Source organism: Hippocampus zosterae, chromosome 4 (genome assembly GCF_025434085.1).
Source record: "Hippocampus zosterae strain Florida chromosome 4, ASM2543408v3, whole genome shotgun sequence".
NCBI classification, from domain to species: domain Eukaryota; kingdom Metazoa; phylum Chordata; class Actinopteri; order Syngnathiformes; family Syngnathidae; genus Hippocampus; species Hippocampus zosterae.
Genome location: NC_067454.1, coordinates 17,141,428 through 17,165,006, shown reverse-complemented (window position 1 = coordinate 17,165,006; position 23,579 = coordinate 17,141,428). Strand labels below are relative to the sequence as shown.

At 41.2% G+C, this 23,579-nt stretch overlaps 2 protein-coding genes across 5 annotated transcripts in view; one reads left to right on the top strand and one right to left on the bottom strand.

Annotated features, from left to right (window-relative positions):
* tub (TUB bipartite transcription factor) overlaps window positions 1-13,454 on the top strand; it is a 53,533-nt gene extending 40,079 nt beyond the window's left edge. For 2 of the 3 annotated variants that reach the window (XM_052063646.1, XM_052063647.1), the window contains exons 4-12: window positions 2,271-2,408; window positions 3,218-3,373; window positions 3,515-3,636; window positions 3,898-4,089; window positions 4,207-4,319; window positions 8,877-8,991; window positions 10,160-10,258; window positions 10,371-10,542; window positions 11,815-13,454. In XM_052063646.1, coding sequence (XP_051919606.1) covers window positions 2,271-2,408; window positions 3,218-3,373; window positions 3,515-3,636; window positions 3,898-4,089; window positions 4,207-4,319; window positions 8,877-8,991; window positions 10,160-10,258; window positions 10,371-10,542; window positions 11,815-11,948 — 1,241 coding nt within the window. In that variant the 3' untranslated portion in view covers window positions 11,949-13,454. Of the gene's footprint in view, window positions 1-2,270; window positions 2,409-3,217; window positions 3,374-3,514; window positions 3,637-3,897; window positions 4,090-4,206; window positions 4,320-8,876; window positions 8,992-10,159; window positions 10,259-10,370; window positions 10,543-10,667; window positions 10,801-11,814 lie in introns of those variants that run through there. The other variant, XM_052063648.1, reaches the window with a different exon arrangement.
* Window positions 4,876-23,090, bottom strand: ric3a (RIC3 acetylcholine receptor chaperone a). 2 transcript variants are annotated; one of them, XR_007962145.1, is made up of 7 exons: window positions 22,894-23,090; window positions 20,556-20,773; window positions 20,385-20,457; window positions 19,938-20,043; window positions 19,623-19,780; window positions 7,879-16,538; window positions 4,876-7,803 (listed from the first exon to the last, which is right to left on the bottom strand). XR_007962145.1 is itself a non-coding variant. In XM_052063652.1 (6 exons), exons 1-6 carry the CDS (start codon window positions 23,009-23,011, stop codon window positions 15,745-15,747), a joined length of 1,467 nt encoding a protein of 488 aa, XP_051919612.1. In that variant the 5' UTR covers window positions 23,012-23,090; the 3' UTR covers window positions 4,876-15,744. The 2 variants fall into 2 exon arrangements, 1 of the variants encoding a protein (XP_051919612.1); XM_052063652.1 differs by having other exon boundaries at window positions 4,876-16,538.
* Between the last annotated feature and the right edge of the window lie 489 nt (window positions 23,091-23,579).

Sequence of the window (23,579 nt, the reverse complement as noted above, 5' to 3'; positions counted from 1 at the left end):
AATGTACAAAAATTGTGACACACTTAACAAACAACAACAAAAATGAAAACTTGGTCAGAAGAAAACCAAGTTGCCACAATATTGCTCAGGCACCTTCTTGTGGACTCTGTCATTGTTGAACTGAGAAAAGCTGCTTCATTTAGACCAGGGATTGGCTACTCAAATGCTGTAGGGGCCCACAATATGTCATCAGTGCTACAGAGGGGCCACATAGCATCTTGCACTTCCAAACCAGAATTATGACAAAAATGTCATTAAATACAGACAGAATATGGAGATATGCTCAAATACATGCAAAACCCAACAACAAAGGGTTTGAAGCAAAAAATAAATTAATTAATCAACAACCCAAAAAACAACAACACAAACTGATTCAACTAGGCGGCTCCCTCCACTCCCCAGTGCTAAGAGCTCTCTTGCTTTCTTGAAAGTTTTCACAAAAATCAAGTCGAAATTTGAATATTATTGAGGTACTTTGTTTTGTGTTTCATTCCAAATCTGCACAAAATTATTAGGCCTAATGTCACAGTATAAGACAAGCACATCCAAGTCATACCTCCCATCTAATGGGGAATGGTGATATTCCAACTGAAATCATTTTTTCCCTTTTTTTATCCTTTCGATTTCTAAAATATGTGTTTTCCAGATTTTTTCCCTCCATTTACAACCCTTTTTCATAGACAATGATAGTAATATAATAAATGTTTATTTAACTTTTGGTGACTACCGGTATTTTTTGAAATTGTCGCAGGCTGCATGCCGCAAGTTGCCTATCCCTGATTTAAACAAACTATGGCCCTCTGTTATGGAGAAGCAGTGCTTTGCCACTATCTTGTGACATCAATAGGCAATTGGAATTGTTTTGCTTTTGGGGGGTGGGGGGTCGTAGGGAGAGCACAGACTTACCTGTACAGGGTTTGTTTGCAAATGTATGTGAGCAAGCTGGTATTAATGGGTGGTATCATTATGATTCTGCTCCAGTGATGCCAATGACTAAAACAGTGAATATATCTTATCTGCCTGCAGCTGTTATCCAGCTGTTTAACAAAATGTAATTAAATCTTGTAAATCAGTTGTGGAAAACGAGATTGTAATTAAAAACATTTTGTTCGATTTCTCTTTTTAGTTACTGAATTAAACGGGAGCGTGGAAAAGGCCATTAAAACAACAAACAATGGCACTAGTGGCTCAAGTGTAACAAGACGAACAAACACGAGTACAAGTATTTTGTACTGATCAGATTAGATGGTACACACTTCAATAAAGCGTAAAACTGAAGGATTTTATTGCCTTATATTTTATTTTCTCAATGTGTTTTTCACTTTACTTCACTAAACTATTTTTCACAAACGAGACACAAAATGTTCTTTTGTGAATTTCTGCAGGGAAATTGCATGTGCCACCACACAGAAATAAAAGCATAAATCCAATTTCCACCTCTAAGGGCCACTGAGTTCAGGTTCATGTGCTGTCATTTTTCCTGTCAAGTCTGCAAAAAGTACATTGGCAAAATGTCACATTGCAGCTTACTGTTCTGTAGAGCAAGGAAATAATTATCTGCGCTGCGCAAAGTCAGAATCTTCTGACATCTATTCACTTTTTGTTAAATCTTTCATTTATTTGCATGCTCTTCTCTTTCAATTAATTTGAAGTAGATACAGAAATGCATCTCAGTTGCTTCGCCATTCGGCACACTTTGACAACATAACGAGCACTGTGAAATTTGGATTGCCTCTCATTGGATTGTGCAAATGTACCTAAGGCCAGTTAGTGTATGGCTCTTTTGTCAAACACAAGGCCCGGGGGCCAAATCCGGCCTGCCGCATCATGGTATGTGTCCCGCAAAAGCAAATCATGTGTGTCAACTTTTTGTTTATTGTTTATTGAACATCTAAAAACATACAGTAATAAATTGACAGAAAGTGAGGGTTAAGTAAAATTACGAAGCAGGAAAAGAAAACAGTCATCATACAGCACAATCACATGATCCTTGCTGAAATGAACACATTGTCATTGGATCAACTATTACAGTTGACTGATTTCAAAACCAGTCATCCATTAATTTGTTGTGTACAAGTCCTAATGCGATGAGATGATTAAACATTTTTTGTGGTTTCAATCGTAACAGCCCTCTGAGGGGAGATGCAACTCGAAAGTGGCCCGCGCCAAAAATGAATTTGACACTCCTGGTGTATGGCTCATGTTCCGATTATGTTTATTTCTTGCTGCCTGAGAGCTCTTGACGTGTCTTTGGCTATTTCATTGTTTAGGGCCAGAAGCCAAGCAGGAGGAGATGAAAGTGAAAGCGGACCCCCAGCCGCCTCGCTCGATGAAAAAGGGCAGAGCGTCAGCCAGCTCCACTCCTCAGACAGGCAGTGACAAGAAGGAGAGGAGAGGCAAGCACAAAGGTCAGCCCGATGACGAACCGCCAGTCTGACACAGAACGATCCACAAACACGTTGAAGTGACACACAGGGACAAAGTCCAAGCAAGAGACTAATCGAACGGAATAGGAAAGGTGATATACAATACACAGTGGAATACTTCAACTTAAGTCAGGAAACAATTCAAAAGTCCAGTAAAAGACAGTCTTCAAATGTTCAAATTATTTCAAATGAAAGTTGTCATAAACATCCTTGACAATTGTGCTCTAATTAGATGTATGTAATTTTACATTACCTAACTTGTTGCAGCTAAAAATGAATCTTTGAAACCATTTTTATTATAACGTCCTGACAGTGTCATAGGAAATGGTCTTAACAGTTCCGTTAGTGAACACAGCCTCTAAGGCAGTGACGTCCTGGCTGAATCCTGATACGTGATTGGATGAAAAGGGATGAGTCGAAGCAGGTAGCATGGTAGGCCCGCCTGTGTGTGTGTGTGTCTGTCTGTCTACGGAACAGGACAGAAAGTTCCAGCAGACAGCCACTTGTCTTTGAAAAGCAAAACAACTGTCAGTCTGTGTTGAAAATGTTGAATTTGGACTGTAAACGGGAAAGAGTTATCAAGTCATGTGTTTCAAGTCAAGTCCCATGACTACCAAGTCCAAGTCAAGTTGAGCTCTCACAAGTTTTACACGCAAACCCGAAAATTGGTGACTGAAGTCTCACTCGAGTCAAGTCATGTGACTCAAGTCCCCCACCTCTGTTAATTGTGACCATGGGTATCAGAGCAAGGTAACAGTTCTGTTCAGCTGCACTTTGTTTTTGTGGCTCAGGAGGGATGGACAGCCTGGCCTGCCACTCAGAGGACGGTCAGATCCAAATCTTAACAGTGGGCCACCTTTCATCAGAGGATGGGGACGCAGAGCCGGTCACGAGCTGCACTTCGTCACAGAGCAAGCAGGACCTACGGGTGACCATGCTCAAAAAAGGTGCAATTTGTTTCTGGTGTACATCAACAAAGCCTCATGACCAACAAACTTGTTGAACCAAAATGGAATCGAACGAGAAATGCGGTTTTGAAAATCGTCTTCCAGTTACTGACACCTTATTTATTTCCATTGTCTGCGAAGGAATATCAAGCAGTATGAATTTTGATGAGGAGGAAGATGATGACGATGAAATTAGTTCCACTTCGTCACAGCTCAACAACAACACAAGACCAGGCTCCGCCACCAGCAAGAAGTCATGCAAGGTAAAAGTATTATTTTGAGATCATGAATTGTGGCGATTGATTTGCCATTGAATAATTTGCCATTTAATAAATAAATGTATCTATATATAACTATACATAAACATCATGCATATATTCTGTCTTCTATCTTATTATTCTTGCAGCTTAGTTGTGAGTCTTCTGTATTCCATTATCAAATCATCAAATCTACACGTGGTGTAATTCATTACTCACATACTCTTTGAAGAGGGGTCTCACCTTTGATGTTTTCTCCCCCTACAGGAGGTTGCATCAGCGCCAACTCCACCAGTCACTGAACCGGCCGTTGATGTGGAAGACTTGGAAGAGTTTTCGTTGCGACCTGCACCACAGGGGGTCCGAGTGAAGTGCAGAATCACGAGGGATAAGAAAGGCATGGACAGAGGCATGTATCCCACCTACTATCTTCACTTGGAGCGAGAGGATGGCAAGAAGGTGAGGATGCAACATCAACACGTGGACTGTGCAGTGTTAACACGTTCTGAAAATGATTAATGTTAAAAAAAAATAAGCATCTTACAATTGTACTTATTGTATTTTGTTTTGCCCCAGGTGTTTCTGTTAGCAGGCAGGAAGAGAAAAAAGAGTAAAACCTCCAATTACCTCATCTCCATTGACCCCACTGATCTGTCCCGAGGTGGGGAAAGCTTCATTGGTAAACTGAGGTAAATCTGGCATGTGTTGTTGTCATGTATCTTTTCAAGAGGGCAAGTAAAATTAAACAACTGAGAAAATGTGAACAAGTGTGCACACCCTCTTAAAAGTGGGATACGGCTCTGTTTAGAACTAACCAAACAAATTCAGACTCATGTGAATTAAAAGTTAGCAAACAAATTTTTCTGACTTGTATCTCGCTGTAGAGCTGAGGCCTGAAGTTTTTGTAATCACGCTGATTTCTATTTGGAAGAATAATTCATAATTTTCTCCACCTCGACGGAGGCCCCAGGTCCAGCTCACACTATGCTTCACATTTGGTGTGGTGTTCTTTTGATCATGCGTGGCTTTGTGATTGTGCCAAACAAACCTTTGGGAATTAGGGCCCAAAGGAATTGTTTTGTTTGGACCATCAACACCATACGTGCAGTCAGGAATGGTGGTGGCACAGCATATCCTTTGGGGCTTAGTGTTTTTTCTTTAATTGGAATTGGTGCCTTAGAACATGGAGGTACCAATGACCAGCAGTGTAAGCATGGAGCCGTCAGTGTTCTACTTTTTTAAAAATTTTCAATGGTGGCAGATGAGGTTGAATCTGATGATCTCACTTGTTATTTCTACTCCCTCTCTCACATTTTTTCTACACATTAATAGTGTACAAAACTGGACATGATTTATCTTGGTTTCATTATTTTTATACAAAAATAATCTGGCATTTGAACGCTTTATGTACATTTTCATTCACCCACTGTTCATGATTCAATTAAAATAACAAAATCCAGGAGCGGTCCAACCATGATGTCATGATGTCATGATGCCATGACGTATTAAAGCCTTATCCTATATGTTGATATGGAGTCACAAGCCATCCATCCATCCACCCATCCATCCAGTTTCCGGACCACTTTTCCTCACATCCTATGTAGCATTTCATCAAGCAGCATTGTAGTCCTATTTCATCATTTTTAGCAGACAATTCATCTTTTCAGGGTGCCGTTTCTCAATATCCATATGGTTGATGTCGGGTAAAATCCATGTCCAAAATACTCACTTTTCAGGAGACCACAAAAAACGGCATGCTTGTTCAAAAATTAACATTGCATCGTCAAAGAAAGCAAGCCATTTTCAACACATTATATAATTTTTACAAATCGCACTCACGGATCCCAAAGAGCTTTGCTGGGCTGGACGCATGTGGATGAGACGCAATGCGCTTGCATTATCTAGGCTGGGACGTACCGTAGTTGAGGCATGCACGAGGGAAGTCGAAACTTACGACTCTCTAGTTACAAAGTAACTTGCTGATTCACCCCTGAGTCAGTAATCACTGCCTCTGTGATGGCGAATATGCTACACTTCTGACAACCACGGTTCTCACTAAAGGATGTTGGGGAAAGACGGAGAAGCCATGCTAATTGCTAAACTAACCCAAGATTGATGTGTAATTGTGAAACACTGGAATTTCATGCTTTGATGGTCAAGTACACTTTTTGCAGAAGTCTGGCTGAAACCGCATTAAAGCGGAGATTATCCAGTTTTGGGCGACGAAACAAACACCCACAAAATCAATAAATAAATAAATATAATTATTTGACATTTTTTGACTAAGTGTTATTGAGATAAAGATGCAGAAGTTGGTGATTTAATTGACAACCAACGTAATTAACCTGAGAGAAAATATAGCAAATTCCAAATATCAAACAGTGTTTGTAGTACAAGTACATTAAAATTAAGACCAATTTTGCAGATTTTTTCTGTGATAATTATATATTCTTCCTATGTCATATATATTTTTTTACAGCATAGGTCATCACTGAAATCATTCTGCCTCATTGTGAAGTGTGCAGGATTTATTTTGAACATCCCATTCAGTTTACTAACTATGGGTTGCTGCCCAATAAAGGGCTACATTTAAAATCACAAAAAAATGTGAGTAACCATTTTCTATTGATTAGATTGCTGCACAGGTAACTGACATGTAAAACATTGATCCAAAATATATTAAGGTCAAGGCCTGAACACAACTGTCCACATTGTCTGTCAGTCATAGCCCAACGCTTTGCCATACAGAACTGAGTGTGACGAGGTGTGGCCTCTTTTAACCTGAAATGATATGAGTGCCAGTGTGAGCTCATCTCTCTGACACAATTCTACCCTAGCGTCTTGATCATGCCGTTTGAGTGTCATTCAGCAGTGAAACTCCTCATCGGCTTTCTGTCTTCCTTTGCCATTGCTTTCTGTCCACCTCTGTCGGCCGCAGGTCATCCATTGCTTCGCGCTCACCCAAACCTTTTTTCCTCTCCGTGGAGGCCCTCCCCTCGAGCATGATGATTTACAGAGAGCTGGGAGCAAGACGGCCACTTCATATTCATTGGCATGTTTCATCTTCTAGATTCTCTGAGCTTTTCCAAGATCCATCAAGCAGAGGGTATTTTTATTTACTTTTTTAAAACGAAGTCTGTGCTTCTATTTGATCTTTTATCGTCAAACCATCCTGACAAAGTAATGTCAAACCTCAACTCATCTTTGATGGTCCCGGTCCTGGATGCTCTTCCGTCTCCTGAGCACCACAACTTATGTCTTCCACGGAAGTGTGTCCCTCCTCAATTAGATCAGTATCTTTCATGCTCCGTGTGAGCTGATGGACACAATTAGGCATCGGTGAGACGTCATCCTGCAATGTTAAATCGTTCTCTCTATCTTCTTCGACTGATTCCAAGTCATCTCTTGACTTCGTTTCAGAATCAGGCGGCAGAGGATTTTCTTCGACGTCTAAGTCACTGCTGCTGTCCGAGCTGTTGTCCTCAACTCCGTGCCACCACTGGAAATATTTCTTGCCTTTTGTCTCAAACCGGTGTCCGACCTTATCATTCAAGTACATCCCTGAAGTTCCAGCGAGAAAATTCTTCTTTGCTTCTTGCCCACCGGGGTCTTCACTCTCTCTGGACCCTTCTCCTTCCTTAGCCAGGTCACTAGAGTTTTTAGCAAGTTCATGGATACTTTTAAGTGATTCAATATCTTCAGAATCCATTTGATCTGTTGACCTTCCCTCTGATCTACCAAGTAGAGGTTCTTCATCGTTATCTAAATCCGAACTGCTGTCAGAAGTGTTGTCAAACTCGTGCCACCACCTAGAACGCTTCCTCGTTTTTATTTCTTCTTCCTGTTCGGCGTCATCCCGAGATCGCTTTCTCGATGGTCCTGGCTGAGGTTCTTCTTCTTCTTCCTCGTCCTCTTCCTGGCTGACCACCATCTGAACCTCAGCTGCAAAATCACTGTCCGAATCATCTTCATTCTCTTCAATGATATGGTTAATGTGATCAGCGTGATTTTCAATGTGGACATTTACAATGTTTTCATTGACAAAGCCAATTTGGTTTTGTCTGAAGACTCTCATATGATGATTTATGATAATATGCAAGAGGAAGATAAATTCCATGTCATTATTGTCTCCATTCGGTGGTTGATCTTCTGTTGGAATGTGAATATGGTGGCCTGGAAGACAATTAAAGCCTGTGGGTGACAATGGACACCAAACGGAAATATAAATCCTGTTTATCGGGTACTTACGATTCGGACCATTGTGGTCTCCGTCCCCTTGTCCATCCATTGGGCTAAAATAACGAGAAATTGCAAGCACTAATTGACTAATACATTTGCAGAAAGCTTTCGGCTGTCTTTAACACATTTGAGGATTTAAATGATTGTCATGCTTCCAGAGTTAACATTAATAGAAATGCACGTGTTTACATTCTGTGGAGGATAACCAACAACAAAATGCTTGAATTTGAGGTCAGATAAGTCTGACTGATGCCTCGGAAGGAGGTTTTCGCACCGTAGCAATGACAACTAATTTGGCTCCGCCCCCAAAATACTGTGATATCACATAATGTCATTCCCTTCCTTCATATAACCATTATGACATTTCATTTGAAATAAGATTGTCATGCTGTCACAGAACTGCTTTCTAGTCATTTATGCACAAGCGTTGCATAATCATAAACTTACCTCAGGCTGGAGGAACTTGTCTTTGCTAGTCACAAAGAATGCTAGTTACAAAGCCATCAGGAATTGCAGGTGGAAGTTCTTCTGATGGTTCTGCATTCTATTCTATTCACAATCATGCTTATCCAGATCAGTTGGGTTAAAGGTCATTCATTCCATTTTACGTTTTCACATTCTGCCCTTTTCAAAGTGGCGCGTCAAAACCTCAGTCATGGCAACAGTCACTTCACCCCAACAGTGCATATAAATATACATCCCTCTTTGTAGCCATTCAATCTGAATGCTTTGAATAAAGCACTTTGTGTCATCATGCGCAATGCCATCATCATGATGATGAATGTATTTCTTGTGTGATATTGCGCTGCTCTATGCATTCCTGTACAAGGAATATGAATAAACATGCCTGCTATTGATGGTGCAAGCATTGAACGAAGTGACAAGCGTTATGGGGAATCTTAAGACTCTTGTTGATGGCGTGCAAAGGTCTTCAACGCTTCAGATAAAATGAATTTCCCTTGCGTTAAAGAAGCAGTAAGGAACGTACTTGTTGAAATGCATTGCAGGTCAAACCTCATGGGCACCAAGTTCACTGTATATGACAGTGGCCTGAACCCTATGAAGACCACGAGCAGCCTTGAAGACTGCAATATGCGCCAGGAGCTCGCGGCCATTTGCTATGTGAGTTCCGTTTGTCTTATCTTTTTATCCTTCCGAGGCACTGTGAGTTCCTTTCAGGTTCCATTTATCTCGAGTATTTTATTTGAAAAGGTTGGACAATTACAATGGTATTCGGTAGAGAACAGAGAGATGCCAATGAAAATGGAACAAGTATTTTATAAGGTGCCTAGGGTTGTGTGAAACATCGAATAGTAACTCAAATAGCAAGAATGCAGATCTTCAAAATGTGTCAGGTTCTTCTTCAACTTCTCCGACAACTGTCCATTAAGAAGTGAAGATTGTTTTGCGTGTCTGCTGATGAACTAAGGGTACTATATTAGCCACGGCAGCCCCGTTTTAGGCCACTGCGGCCGGAATTTGATGGTTGTAAGCCAACACGGGGGCGCAAGATGGGCGAACGTCAGTCCAGTCATTATTGCAGTAGAGGCCAAGTGTGATTTTAAACCCTTTAAGGGACAGCGGTTACTACAGTGGACAGTTTATCATGTCAGATTACAGAGTGAGTGAAACGGTTAAAATGTTAAAACATTTGCTGCGGTAAAACGGTGAATGTGACGAAGCCTGACAGTGCATAATCATGCATATCAAAACTTGGAGGTAGTCTGTCGTGTGACGGCAAGCAATTACTGCTGGCGTTTCACGCTCGCCGCCTACATACTTAAAATGGTGAATGTGTGAGTGAGTGAGTGAGTGAGTGAGTGAGTGAGTGAGTGAGTGAGTGAGTGAGTGAGTGAGTGAGTGAGTGAGTGAGTGAGTTATCTGACAATAAGGACACTGCAGGGTGTATGTTAACACCATGTTTGAGAACAAGTGATGGATTAGTGAAGTGGTTATTGCCACAAAATGAAGGTTGTCATACATTTATTGGCCCAGCAAGGTAGCTTCATTTGACTTTATCCGGGCCATAAACATTGAATGATGAGAAAAGTAACGGGCAAAATCCCACAAACAGTACATTTCAGACAAATGAGGCTATTTTGACCACTGGGACCACGGTGAAAATGTAGCCTCACCATCAACAAGCCATTAAAATAACACTTTTTTCACCTGACAGAGGAAGTTATCAAGGTGTGTTGCAATGCCATACAAAGAAAGTATTTTTAATTCACACAGATTTTAGATGATATGTTGTCATAATGCTTTCTACATTTTGATCTTTCAAACCAAGGAAACCAATGTCTTGGGATTCAAGGGACCTCGTAAAATGAGCGTTATCATCCCGGGAATGAATATGGACCATGAGAGAGTGTCAATTCGGCCACGAAATGTATGTATTTCAGGAGCCACTGGGCTGATCAGTTCAACGTCTAAAACATACATGTTGACATATTGGGCAGACCGTTATGACTGACCTCCGTTGTTTTCTTTTTCTACTGTAGGACCATGAGTCATTGCTGGCAAGGTGGCAGAACAAGAACACAGAGAGTGTGATTGAACTTCATAACAAAACTCCAGTTTGGAATGATGATACACAATCGTATGTGCTCAACTTCCACGGCAGAGTCACTCAGGCCTCTGTCAAAAATTTCCAAATCATTCACGACAATGACCGTGAGTTTCATGTACCTCAGTTGTTAAAGAGTGATCATGTCAAACTTGAAAAAAAGCAAATTGGATCACGAACCATCGTGTTTTTGGTCACTCAAGTCGAATTTGAATTCACGTCTCACTTCCAGAACCCGATCATTTCAAACTGACGCAAAGGGACAAGTAACATATGACTGCCCTTAACAGTGGCGGCTGGTCAAGAGAGTGTTCACCACGTTACTTTCCTTGAAGGAATAAAAATACTTCAAATCAAGTAAAAACATTTGGAAATATATGTACAGTGAAACCTCTAGTTACCATCTTCATTGGTTTGGTGAGCACATTTCTACCTTGAAATATTCATAAATCCAGGTACAGTAATATTTCTCATTGAAATAAACGCAAATGTAATTAATCCATTCTAGCCCAAAATAAAGTTATAATGACCCCTTTTTAACTATTGTGTGGTCTAAAGTAAATATAAACTGGGATGGCACATTGTTATTTTAAAGATTAATTCACTCCTTCATGACTGCCTTCATCATGCTATTACCAGCGAGTTCTTTCTCATTTGCCTGTCTACTAAATATCAAAACAACAACATATACAGTCTGTAGCTTAGTAACAAAACGCGAAAAGAAGAACACAGATCTTTCTGCTCCCCGTATGACAAGCGCTTCAGATAACATACCTTGAGACGGTTTCCCTTTTCCTCGTGGCATTCTGACTCTTTAGCGCTTTCTTGACATCTTCTGCATTCATTCAACACGGCTGTTTCTGGCATGAAAGCGGCATACTGTTTCCATTAGATGTATTGTATCTGTGATTAAATGAACGGATTTTATGTAGGTGGAACTTCCGCCTCATGACAAAATGCGGGGATGGCTATTTGACATGATTATTCCTTCCTTATTATTACATCTGGGGTAAAAACAATCATTTAACTTAGCTAAATCGACCACAAAAATTAGGTGACACAAAAATTTCTGACTTGAAATGGAGTACATGGTGACTCCAGAGTAACCCCGTCTGGATTACTCCAGAGTAATCGATGGAGTAATTGATGGGATAATCAATTCTAAAATAGGTGAACTGGCCCACAGGCCCATCGTCGTCCTTGGGCACCAAGTAAGTAACCCCTGTGATAGAAAAGAACATTGAATACTGTACGGTCTTCACATTCATTCTTTATTACAGTACGTGTTTTCCTGTTACGACTTTTAATGGCTCTGGGCCTTTTACACAAAATTGCAACAATTTCAGGTTCTTATTTCCCATCTTCATCCATCATTTCAGCTGACTACATTGTGATGCAGTTTGGCCGTGTGGCAGAGGACGTCTTCACCATGGACTATAACTACCCAATGTGTGCCCTTCAAGCCTTTGCCATCGCCCTCTCCAGCTTTGACAGCAAGTTAGCCTGCGAATAGACGGTAGCCTAAATAAGGCCATCTCGTCCATGTATGGTCTCATCAAGGGCTGTTCATGTAACACTGCGGCTGGTCCAAACTCCAAAACCACCATTTCCCTGTATGTGAGAGATTGTTTGTGTGTGTGTGTGGGTGTGTGAGTGTGGGTGGGGGGGGGTGGGGCATCAAGCACAAAGAGTTGCCCACTTTTAAGACAATGAAATCAATGTGTTTTGTAAACATTTTGAAGTTGAAGTGTGCCACTGTTCCTAATATGTACAAGCTAGAGCAGCTTAACATTGTGACTGATGTGACTAATAATTGCATATTTGTACATTTTTGGAGTTGGCTACATTTTATGTACCTGTCACTAAAACAACCCAAGGTTAAAATAATAAAAAAAAAAACATCTACAAGCATGAATACTTACACGGTTCCAAGATTAACATGCATGTCAAAAGCTATTTATTTTGTTATTTATGTATTTATTACATGTTTTGTTCTCTGGACAGTTTTGGCTCTGCAGAGCTGCAAGCACATCAAAGACAAAGCATCCACATAAAACTAATGGATCTGAGCAGGGCAAAGGCATGTTACACTGTGCTGTGTACCGTACAATTTTGTGTCTTGGGTCACATATGTGAATGTATAGAATAATGGTGCACTTTAATTTAAAGCCAGTAGTGGATGAGATTGCTGTAAATGAGTTTTTGTGCCTTTGAACACTAACTGCAATGTGGCGCTTTGGCTGTAACGTGAGCTCTCTGCTGTTCTTGCCACCTTTACCTGCACTTGATGAGTTACGGTCATAAACTGTAGGTGGGTGCAAAGCTGGTTTTCATGAATCAAACAAAAAAAAAAAAAAAAACATGACGAAAAGCCCAAATAGAAGAATCAATTCCATGATGACGTGGTTAGAGCTTATTTTCTCAAGGACATATTACATTTCCCTCAAATGTAACATTGTACTTGGCACAATGTCTGAAATCCCTTGGAAATATTACGGAGGACATGGATTTGACACAGCCTCAATGCTTGCATATTGCATCTATCTTTGTCTTTGGGATATTTTTATACTCCCCTGATATGGCAGTCGGGTATGTTCCTCATCTAAAATGTAGTTTATATATATATATATATATATTTAGTGCAGAAGCGCCTGACTGGGCGAGCTTACTTTCTCAACAATTTTGTACTTTATCATTGTCAAAAAAATATCATGATGAAGGCAAAGAACAATTTCTGATGCCACAATTGTTTCTGTGGATCATGAGGAACTCTTTATCAGATGTGCTATTCTTGTACTTAGTTGTGTTCCAACATTTTGGATTTCTATTTCAAAACTGTTGATACTTTGCTGTGAAGTCTGCTTTTTGGTACATGTTCGGATCCCCCTGCTTCTCTCACTTTCTGTTTTTAGTGCTCGTGACGACGTACAGTGAATGCCGTATGTCTGACTTGTGTGATGGTATAGGCACTCTTGGAAAATTACAACAAAGGTGAACGAATAAAACCTGAGTATGTTTATGTTTGTGCTCTTAAAATAGGGAAAACGTTGCCCTAATCATTAAGCTATGTTTAAATAATAGAATTAGTTGATTAAGGTTCTATGCTCAACTCATTATGCTTTATTAGCATTTGGATTTTGGAATGCTACAGAACACCTTATGTTGTCAAAGTCATCTTTGAGGCAAGCCATATCGTAGTTTCCTTCATAGGGCCGTTATGGCTGTGAATGATTAGCTTATACTACATATACGCAACAAATTGATGGATAACTTGGAAATCAGACCAGTAAAAAAAAAACATTCAAATTGAATTTATTTTAAAAGAGGGCTTGGGAACAAAACAACATCACAATGTTTTTAAAAGTGAAAGCAATTTCACAATTTTGTACTTTTGATTTGCTTTCATGGGCCACATAAAATGATGGGGCGGCCAGATCTAGCCCCCAGGCCTTGAGTCTGACAGCCATACCGAAAGGTGACATGGTTGAAAAAAAAAACCTTTGTGAATTTTTGCAAATTATGACATTCCATCACAAAAACTTGGCAAAATCCACCCCGCCCCCAAAAGAAAATGGAGGCTGGAGCCTTTTAGCTCTAACAACCTGTACCACATCCCAAGATTACACAAAGCCACTGAACCTACCTCTACATGTAAAACAAATATAGTACTGTATTAGTTGGAGGTAAATCTTGGTTATGGTAATCTTCCCAACCTCTTACTTCTAACCCAGGGGTGTCCAAAGTCAGTCCTCAAGGGCCACTGTCCTGCCTGTTTTCCAGCTCTCCCAGGAGCAACACACCTGATTCAAATAATCAGGATCGTTCTAATGCTGCTTCAGTGCTGGCTGATGAGCTGATTGTCTGAATCAGGTGCGTCGCTGACGGTGGAGATGGAAAACAGGCAGGATAGTGGCCCTCCAGGCCGGGAGGTGGACATGCCTTTTCTTACCCAACCCTAAAATAACATACACATGTGGACACAATTGCTGGCACCCTTCTGAGGATGAAATTGGTCAAAGAGATAACTTGAATCCTCCTGATTCTGACGTCATTTACAGAATGCCAAATACCAGTCAGCATTGCACTGCGTTGTCGATTGTCCCGTTAACCTTTCTTTGCCATTGTTATCGTGTTATTCGGCGAAATGCCTCAGCGCTGCGTGGCGATGAACTGTTAACTTTCAGGCAAACAGTTGTTTGAGTATCCAAAAGAAAAAAATAGGGCAAATACATTAGAAAGATACAGTTGCATTCTCAGAAAGTGAATCAATTTCATGCCGGTGTCAAAGACCTCTGTTTTCTCAACCGAATTTGCAAAAAAAGGTGGGTGAATCAATCAATTAATAACTCTGACTGTTGTTTTTGAAAACATTCGATTCAAAGTACTAAAGGCGTACAAGAATGTAATGCTGCACGAAAACATTCAAACTATGAGTGCATGGAGGGAATCCTCCATAATGGTTTAACAACTAACAATGCTGCCGATATCATTTGCGGTGTGGCCAATAGTGCAACAGAACTATCTGAGCAATGACAATGGAGGAAACCAACCCACTATAACATGCTTGCGGGAATACATGGACCAAGTAGGTAATCCCATTGTGTGCAATTTACAGCACAGCACAGTATCGAATTGCAAAGAATAATGCAAGGCTAATCACCGCAGCCTATATATGTAGCTGACCGTTCTTCCACTCACGATGATTCTCAGAACCACTCCATGTCGAGCCGTTCACTTCCGGGTTTGTCGCTTATCATGTTCTCACTTCGGAAAAACTATTACTTTGTCGAATTTACGAAATACAAACGATATTTTCATGCTTTAATGTATTTGGTTTCTTTACTTTATTTGTGACATAGAAATATTTCTTTTGGACTATCCTAAAATTACTTCTCAGTTGAGCTTTACATTTCTCAAAAATATGTGCAGCTATAGTTACAGGAACACCAAGCTGTCCGGAGATGCTCTTGTAGGCTTTACCTTAAATTTGGTTGACTATAATTTTCTAATTTCCTGAGACAACTACAGTATCTTCTTTTCTTCCACTGGTCCATATTTAGTGTACACACCATAACACTAAACAGCAATGTCTGGTTTCCATTGGTTCACTTTGGATTACTTTTTGTCTGATTCAAGTAATTTCTGTTACCTCGTATTTTTTTTTTCCTTAAAAGAGTGCCAAACAATTTATAAAATTAATCTTGATTTCAATTGGTCAATAGAGGAAGATATCCATATAAATGGATATAATGTATCCATTTACAAATGAATAACGGCAAATGGCTCAGACTAATTTGAAGGGAAATACTTTACGTCTCCCTCCTGTTTCGCATCCTCAGCCCACTGAACTCGTTGGGAAAGTCTCTGATGACATTACTGTCACTCTCTGCAAAAACTAACATTGACAAATATTCTGTTTCTTCCTTCTCTGCCTCCTCCTCAGTGTTGGGACATTCTGTACAACGAAACTGAAGTCTCTCCGCCTCTGTCACTGGATCTTCCTCATCAGCTTCCTCCTCCTCTTCTATCTCTGTACCATTATCTTCATCCACATCATCATCCTCATTTTCTTCCACCTCCTCCTCCGCCTCCTCCTCCTCTTCTTCCTTCTCCACCTCCTCCTCAAAGGTATCTTCTTTTGGGTAGTGAAATACATTTCTGTGGTCATTAAAACTAATATGCTTCCTCCCTCTTTTTTGACCTTGTAGGTCATTGTGTACTTGCAGACCTAATCTCTCACACTGTGTATTTGTAGTTGCCTGGGAGGTAAGGGGAACCAGCAAAAGTTGTTTTTCAGCTTCTGCTTCCTCCTCCTCTTCCTGCTCCTCCTCCTCCTCTGCTATCTCCTCCTCCTCTTCCTCTTCTTCTTCCTCCTCCAGATCTTCGTAAACATCTTCCCCATCCTCACCTTCCTCCTTTTCGTCTTCATCCTCCTCTTGTACTGTGGATAGTTTCCTTGCTCCAACCTCTTCCTCCTCTTGTTCCATTCGCTCTGCCAAGGCCTCCGCAGTGGGCTGGGTGACAGGCTCCTCCGAAGCCACACTGTCTAATTCACATTTATAATCGGGTACTTTGTACTCACGGTAGGTCTCTTCTGGGAAGCCTGTACAGAAAAAAAAAAAAAAAGAAGAACAAGCGGTCTGGGCACCTGTCTGTCATCGGCAGTCTGACATTATTTCAAGGTAAACAAAACTGTAATCTTCAGTCTGTCAGTCAGTCATGTTAATATTAACAACGCTTCCATCATCGCTTCAATCCATAAATGTCATTGCTCCGGCAGTGAACTTCACATAGCCTACAATATTTGGCAAACTATTGAACTATACAGGAGGGCCATACTGGTGGCTGACTGTTGCGTTTGACCTCCTAAGATGCCAAAATGTTTTACTTTAAAGTTTGATTTACCTTAACCAGAATCCCTTTTCACATTGTTGCCAGTGGTACAATTCTGGTGGATTAATGTCATGTTATTCCTCATAAATCCTTTTGAAAACCAAAACTAAGTTGCCAGGTATATCAAATAATGTTTTTCCTTCAACTTCATCGACTTGTTCTTGCTGTTCTATTCTACTTTGTCTTTGCCATGTTGCTCTGCCTACTCCTGCTTCTCTGCTCTCCTCTCCCTCTCTGCAGTGCTGGAGTGCTAGGAGGCGAGGCCGAACTCAGAGGCGGAGCCTCACACCCACACCTGTGCCACATCAGCTTGAATAGGTGGCAGCCTATTTAACCAGCTTCTCCAATTGTCTTGCCACACTGCTGGTTTTCCTACTGCCATGTGATCTAGTTTATCTTGTTGTCATGAACATGTCCCTGAAGAAGATTATTTCCAGTTGCTTCTTTGTTTCTTGATTATCTGATAGTTTTGGTTTTAGTGTATTCATTTGGTGTTGTAACTTTGGTCGACTATCTCTGCTTCTTCTTTTCACGGCTCATAAGGTTTTATCCCTCTTTTTCTTCTTGTCTTTATTACAGCCACCATCTGAAATGGGGTGTGGGGCTGCAGAATACTCCTAAGCTCCGATTGCAACTCTTTTCAAAATCAAAATATAAATTATAATCTTAATTCAGAAGAATTTGTCTGCAAAAAGTGTCTCTCGTATTCAAAGCGACTTTCGGACCTCTCAGCTCATCAATTAGTTGTCTTGCCTGACCATAATGAACACCTTATTCAAAATCATGCTCTATTGTCTCTTTGGTGCATACTGCCACCAGATGCTACAGTCAATGCAGCCTACTCAAGCTTGTTGTATTCAGTGAGTCCATGAGGCCTCATGAGGCGTGTCAACACAATGACACACTGTGTTGATACTGTACTGATACTGTGTCGCTGACCACTGCCACCTGCTGGACCTTCAAAACCCCTGCAGCCAACCCACTTGACAGACTGAACAAACTGATTTGATGATGACGTGTATACAATGCACTCCCTCACTCTACCCACGATAGCCACAAGCGCCATTGTTTATGTTGTTGCTTATGCTGTTTATATTTATATTGTCTATACTGTTCAGATTACATGTCTTTGTTTATACAGTGTAGCTGCTATCCTTTCTTAGATGTGTGTGTTTAATGCACAGCATGTTTGCATGCATGTATGCACTGAGGATTGAGAGGAAGAATCATCTATGCTGCATGTCATACATAAAGCATATTTGACAACAAAGATGACATTGACCCTTGACAATATCATTCACATCCGTGCATTCATATTGTATCATTTAATGTGTTTCAATAATGTGAAAATCATGTGAATAAGGATGCTTGTGGGCTTTGTCTTCACAAATCTTGATTTAGAAAAATAAGATGCTTCAGTGTTTTAAATGTCAGTCTGTTGCATTTCTTGCATGTTATTTCCCCTGCTGTGGAGAACACACACACACAATGGAATAAGACATGTCAAAAATCCAAGAGGCACTTGGTGAGACAAGGAGCTTTTAATAAATACCTTATTCTCCAAAAGGAGATCAAAACGGCTCTACACGGCGGACAATTTGTATTTGTCCGGAAGCTGCTCCATAATATGCACGTACCATAGCAACGTCACTTGAGTGAAGCGCGTCTCAGCAGTCGATAGTCTACTGCTCTCTGCTGTGAGCGCGAGCACGTACTCGTGGCGCCGACCCAACCCACGCCACATATTCAGCTTTGAACTACGACAACAGCTAAGCTAGCCTAGCCGATGTAATGATGGTCAGCAGACAAGGTTTACGTTTTATGTGACTTTTAATCATAATGTGGCAGAGTCATCAAACATGCGGTATGCTCACTCGCTCACTGCTCACTTTCTGGAACTCTCCTTATATGCGGCACCATCTCAATCAACTGGAGTATGACGTACAGTTCATACGTTCATAAAGCACTTCTCATAATATAGCCTATTATATGACAGCCGACATGACGCTCGAAGTCAGACGAACACATTTTTTTCTGATAATCAGTGTGTTTTCCGTATTGCCCAAACATATCCTGTATTTTTATTCGAGCGAGGGTGAGGTCTGGCTTGTTTCGGCAATCGGCATCGTGTCGCCAGACGCACGTCCTTAGATACACTGTGCGGGCTTTCGCTGCGTCACTGCCCCCTGCACTGAGTCGACCCCCCCTGGACTAAGTGGCACAGCCTGGACTGTGCCAAGCAGCCAATGCAGTATAAACTGCACCGGTGCAGTTCGCGTGTCAATTAGCAGCCTGGATGTGTCAACGCAGCCGATGTGTCAATTAGAAGCCTGGACTGTGTCAACGCAGCCGATGCAGTCTAAACTGCGCCGGTGCAGTTCACGTGTCAATCACGTGACGTAATGAAGCAGCACATGCATCGACACGTGGTTTGCTCTGTGAGCCCGGTGCATGTGTCAACGCATCGGTGTCGCTGGACCCATCACTAGTATTCACCCATGCGAACAAATACTTCGCAGACAGGTGAGGCGCGTTTCCGTCAGTTATCAACGAAATGGGTGTGCATCAGTGACGGACTGACGGACCTGCAGTCAGTCTGACAGAATACACCTCTAGAAGTTAACGTTCTTGGAATGACGAAGGAAATGTGACCATTAGAACAGATTTGCTGGCCTAAGGAGGCGCAACATAATCTTAGCTGAATAGTGACAAAAGGAAATATAAAAACGGCTTTTGTCTGGGAAGAAAGCAAAGTCAGTGGCAGGTTGGTTGTGAAAAGGCAGGGGAAGTATACCTTCCCAGTCTGGACTGTAAGGAACTTCCTCTGCCTCCATCTCTGGGGAGGCACCCTCCACGCGGCCCTCTTGCATTAGATTTGCGATCTGCTTCAGCTGCCTGAGGAGTTTCTCTTCCTTCTTTGTTGGAGTCGACTTACTTTTCCTGCGTCTTCCACTGTGGGGCGGCAGAGAAACAAAGGAGAGTCATCACCCCGAGTCTCTTGACTTTCAATAAAGCTTTTAATGCTGTAAAACTGCTGTTTTCTTTCATACAGTAATTTGTTACAGAATGCATTTATTTTTGTGGAGTGTGAGTATATTATCAAACTAACCTCCCAGAAGCACAAGTATTTCCTGAGACAATCCTCGCCAAGTTCCTTTCTGACTGAAGTAGTTGCTCCTGTAGTCTGGCAAGCTCATCGTCAACACAGCCACTTACTATGACGCACAGAAATGTCATGACAATCAGGGAAACTGCAAGAATTACTAAAAGGTTTTCACATATAACCTTCTCTAAACTTTTTAATGCACATGTGCAACTGTTAGATGCTCCACACCTTTCTGCACAAGACATGTGGATTCAAACGTTTACAGAAGGTCGAAAGGGATACTTCACATATGAACACCACTTGCAGCATTAAAAAGTTCATATTTTGTCTCTGAATAATTTGATAACCATTCATCTCCATGTACATTTAGTAACTTTAGTAAAAATAATAGGTGGCCGCCATGTTCAATGAACACGCCACTAGACAACAGACAGAGGTTATGACACTTACCAATATTCCTCTCCATGCTCATAGTTGTACTGTACTGCCTTGATTTTGTAGTATTCTTGTCCTTGCAGGTCAACTGGCAACATGAATGATATAGTTTAGACATGATTGCTGGGGAACAATAATAAAAATGACAATAACATTAGTATGAATAATAATAATGATGGTCATAACCTTGTAGATTATATAGAGGATGTAAAGAAGAATTCCAAATCCATATATGGGTATGACTTGAGTCATCAAGTTGTATTTTTTACCACGTCCAATGCTTCTGGCTTTGGCAGTGGCCTCAGCGCTGTATGTCATGGAGTGGAACAGATCTGCATCCCACTGTTGCGGGTCATCGGCCAATGACACCGGATGCATCCCTGGCGGACGGAATCCAGGGCCAACTACACAAGACATAATGGGCTCAATACTAGTAGACTTTAGTCATCAAAATGTACAAAATGGAAATACAAACTGTAACGAAATGTTAACTGTGTGAGTTAATATCAAATAAAATATAGTAAATATCTCATACTTATTACACTGTCCATATACACATTTATCCCAACACTTGGACTGTCATGTTTTTGTTTCGGTTATATTTGGTTTTCCCTCATGTGCCCTTTTTGTCTCCACCTGTTCTCGTCATCCATGTCCCTTGTGTTTAACCAATCGGCTCCCTCAACCCTTTGTGTCTTGTCCAGGTGTTTCTCGTTTTCTCGTCACTTTGCTTGTCCTGTGGCGTCCAGTCTTTGTTGGATCATTGTGAGCGTCTCTGTGCCCCTGTCGTGTTTTGTTTCTGTCAAAGGTTTTCAGGACTTTGAGTACCTCAGTTAGTTTTTTTCCCTTTGTACTCCTGTTTTTGTATTTTTGTTAAATACATCTTGGTCAGTCAACCCTGCTTCTCCCTGCTTTTTTCAGGTCCTCCAACCACCATCATGCAAAATGTGACAGATTGACCCAACCAAGACTGGACCCCGCAGGACCAGAGGCCAGATCCCACTGCCACCCGTTCTTGTTCCAGCAACAAAAGTGTTGCCGTCGCCCTGTGTTCTTATTCCCGGCGACACAAGTGTTGCGGTCACCTTCCGTTCCTTTTCCCGGCGACGCAAGTGTTGCGATCGCCCTCTGTCCCCGTTTCCAGTCGTCCTCGCCCTGTTCCTGGTGGTGCAAGTGTTGTGGTTGCCTTCCGTTCCTGTTCCCAGCGATGCAAGTGTTTCAGTCGCCCTCCATCCCTGTTTCCGGTGGCGAAAGTGTTGCGGTCGTCCTCCGCCCCTGTTTCCGGCGGCGCAAGTGTTGCGGCCCCCTTCTGTCCCTGTTTCTGGCGGCGCTCGAAATCAACACCTGGCTGTTGTCGAGTGTTGCCCCTCCCACCCCCAACTCCCATGGCGTTTCTGACAAGCCACACCCAGCTGACTCTCGTCTTGCCAAGCCTTTCGGTGACTTTGTGACATCTGGGATATCTCCCTTGAGGGAGGGGTACTGTTATGTTTTTTTTTAGGTTATATGTTGCGGTCGCCTTCCGTTTCTTTTCCGGCAACGCAAGTCTGCTCTTCCGGGGTCCTCCAACGACCATCATGCAAAATGTGACAAGTACACTTACACAATCAGGTCTCCCAAAGGTGATAACAATGCTCAACTTTCATTTCATGGAACGGATAATAAAACATTTGGTGACCATTAATATGAAGGAATTTTCTCCTGATATAAATTATATTTAATATCTTCAAAGTTTAGTTCATATCACAACAATATATACCGGTAGGTGGGTAAACTGCAGCTGTGTGAAAATGAAAATGATTAATTATATGACAGTATGTAGTTGTTCAACAAAAAATGTTTGGTTTGGTGGAATCAGACTGTAAACAACAATACTAGGAAATATATCTCCGTATTTTTATGTACCTCATGTTTCATGTGCAATGGTTGCAGGGCAGGTGAATACTTATACATTTAATAAAATTACCTTTCGTTCAGTTTAGCTTGTTGTGGGCTCAATTTTGGTTTTTGACAATTATTGCGCTCATATGAAAAATCTAATAAAAACATAATTTCTAGATATTGATAAGTTCATTTCATTGAGAGCACAATAAAGTATTTGAGGTTCCCACTACCCGTGACTTCAAGTTTGATGTCACTATGATCAGGTTCAACACATACATTTGGATGATCAACAGTTACAAACCACACATTTTTCATAAGACGTGTTTCATGAAAAGATCATTAAAGATAAAGGCTTTCTGAATGCTTGCATTAGAAAAAAAGGGACAAATACCAATTTGGTGTTAGTTGAATATTCTTCTTATTATTCTTATTATTATTTTACTACAGCATGATTTTACTGTTTTGGCCCACGAGACATCACACACACACACTTTTCCATAACATTGCATTTTTGGGTACCACGGTGATGCGATTAGACTAATACCAAGCACATCCTTGTCGAATGTAACAGCCAGCAGCAGCATCAACAATAACAACAAGACGAAAGGTGGATGGAAGATGATGCAATGAATCTGCTCACCCGGTGGTTGTCCCATCTCCTTTTTGGCTCTAGGTAAAAGCATCCTGGGCAAGAAAAGAGACACACAGAGCACCGAGCATGATATCAAAGTAACCTTCTGACAGGTTGTAATGGACATGTCTAACTCGACAACAGCCTGGCTTTGATTTCTCTTGAACAGTAAATCCAGTGGTCTCTGCTGTCAACGCTCATCTGGTGATGTCCTGCTCAGATTAGAGCAGATTATATGAGCAGTCTTTATAGGCAGTGGAATATTATCAACTAATCCCCAGAGAGGGACACAACTGGCCATTTTCAACAGCATGTTGCTCATATGCACCCCGTTGGCTTTGATGGACAAAATGACCCCCCCACCCCTAAAAAAGGACAGTGAAGTCAGATTTTCGATTTAGGATGTTGGGGGGGGGAATCCCACAAAGCAAGTCTTGAATACTTTTGAATCATTTTCCATTTACATTGGTACCATTTATTGGTTACTTATTATATCTTCATATAGGTAATGGTTTACAAATGTTGAAATACCCAGTTGTCCACCATGGCACTTTAATGCAGGACATGGCCTGTACAACATTCTAATACTGGACTGTATTCTAGTTCATGAGGTGTGTTGCTCTAATTCTAACAATAGGTGGCAGTGCAGGCTCATGTACAAACCAAATTCATTTTTGATGACAATGTTTTCAGAT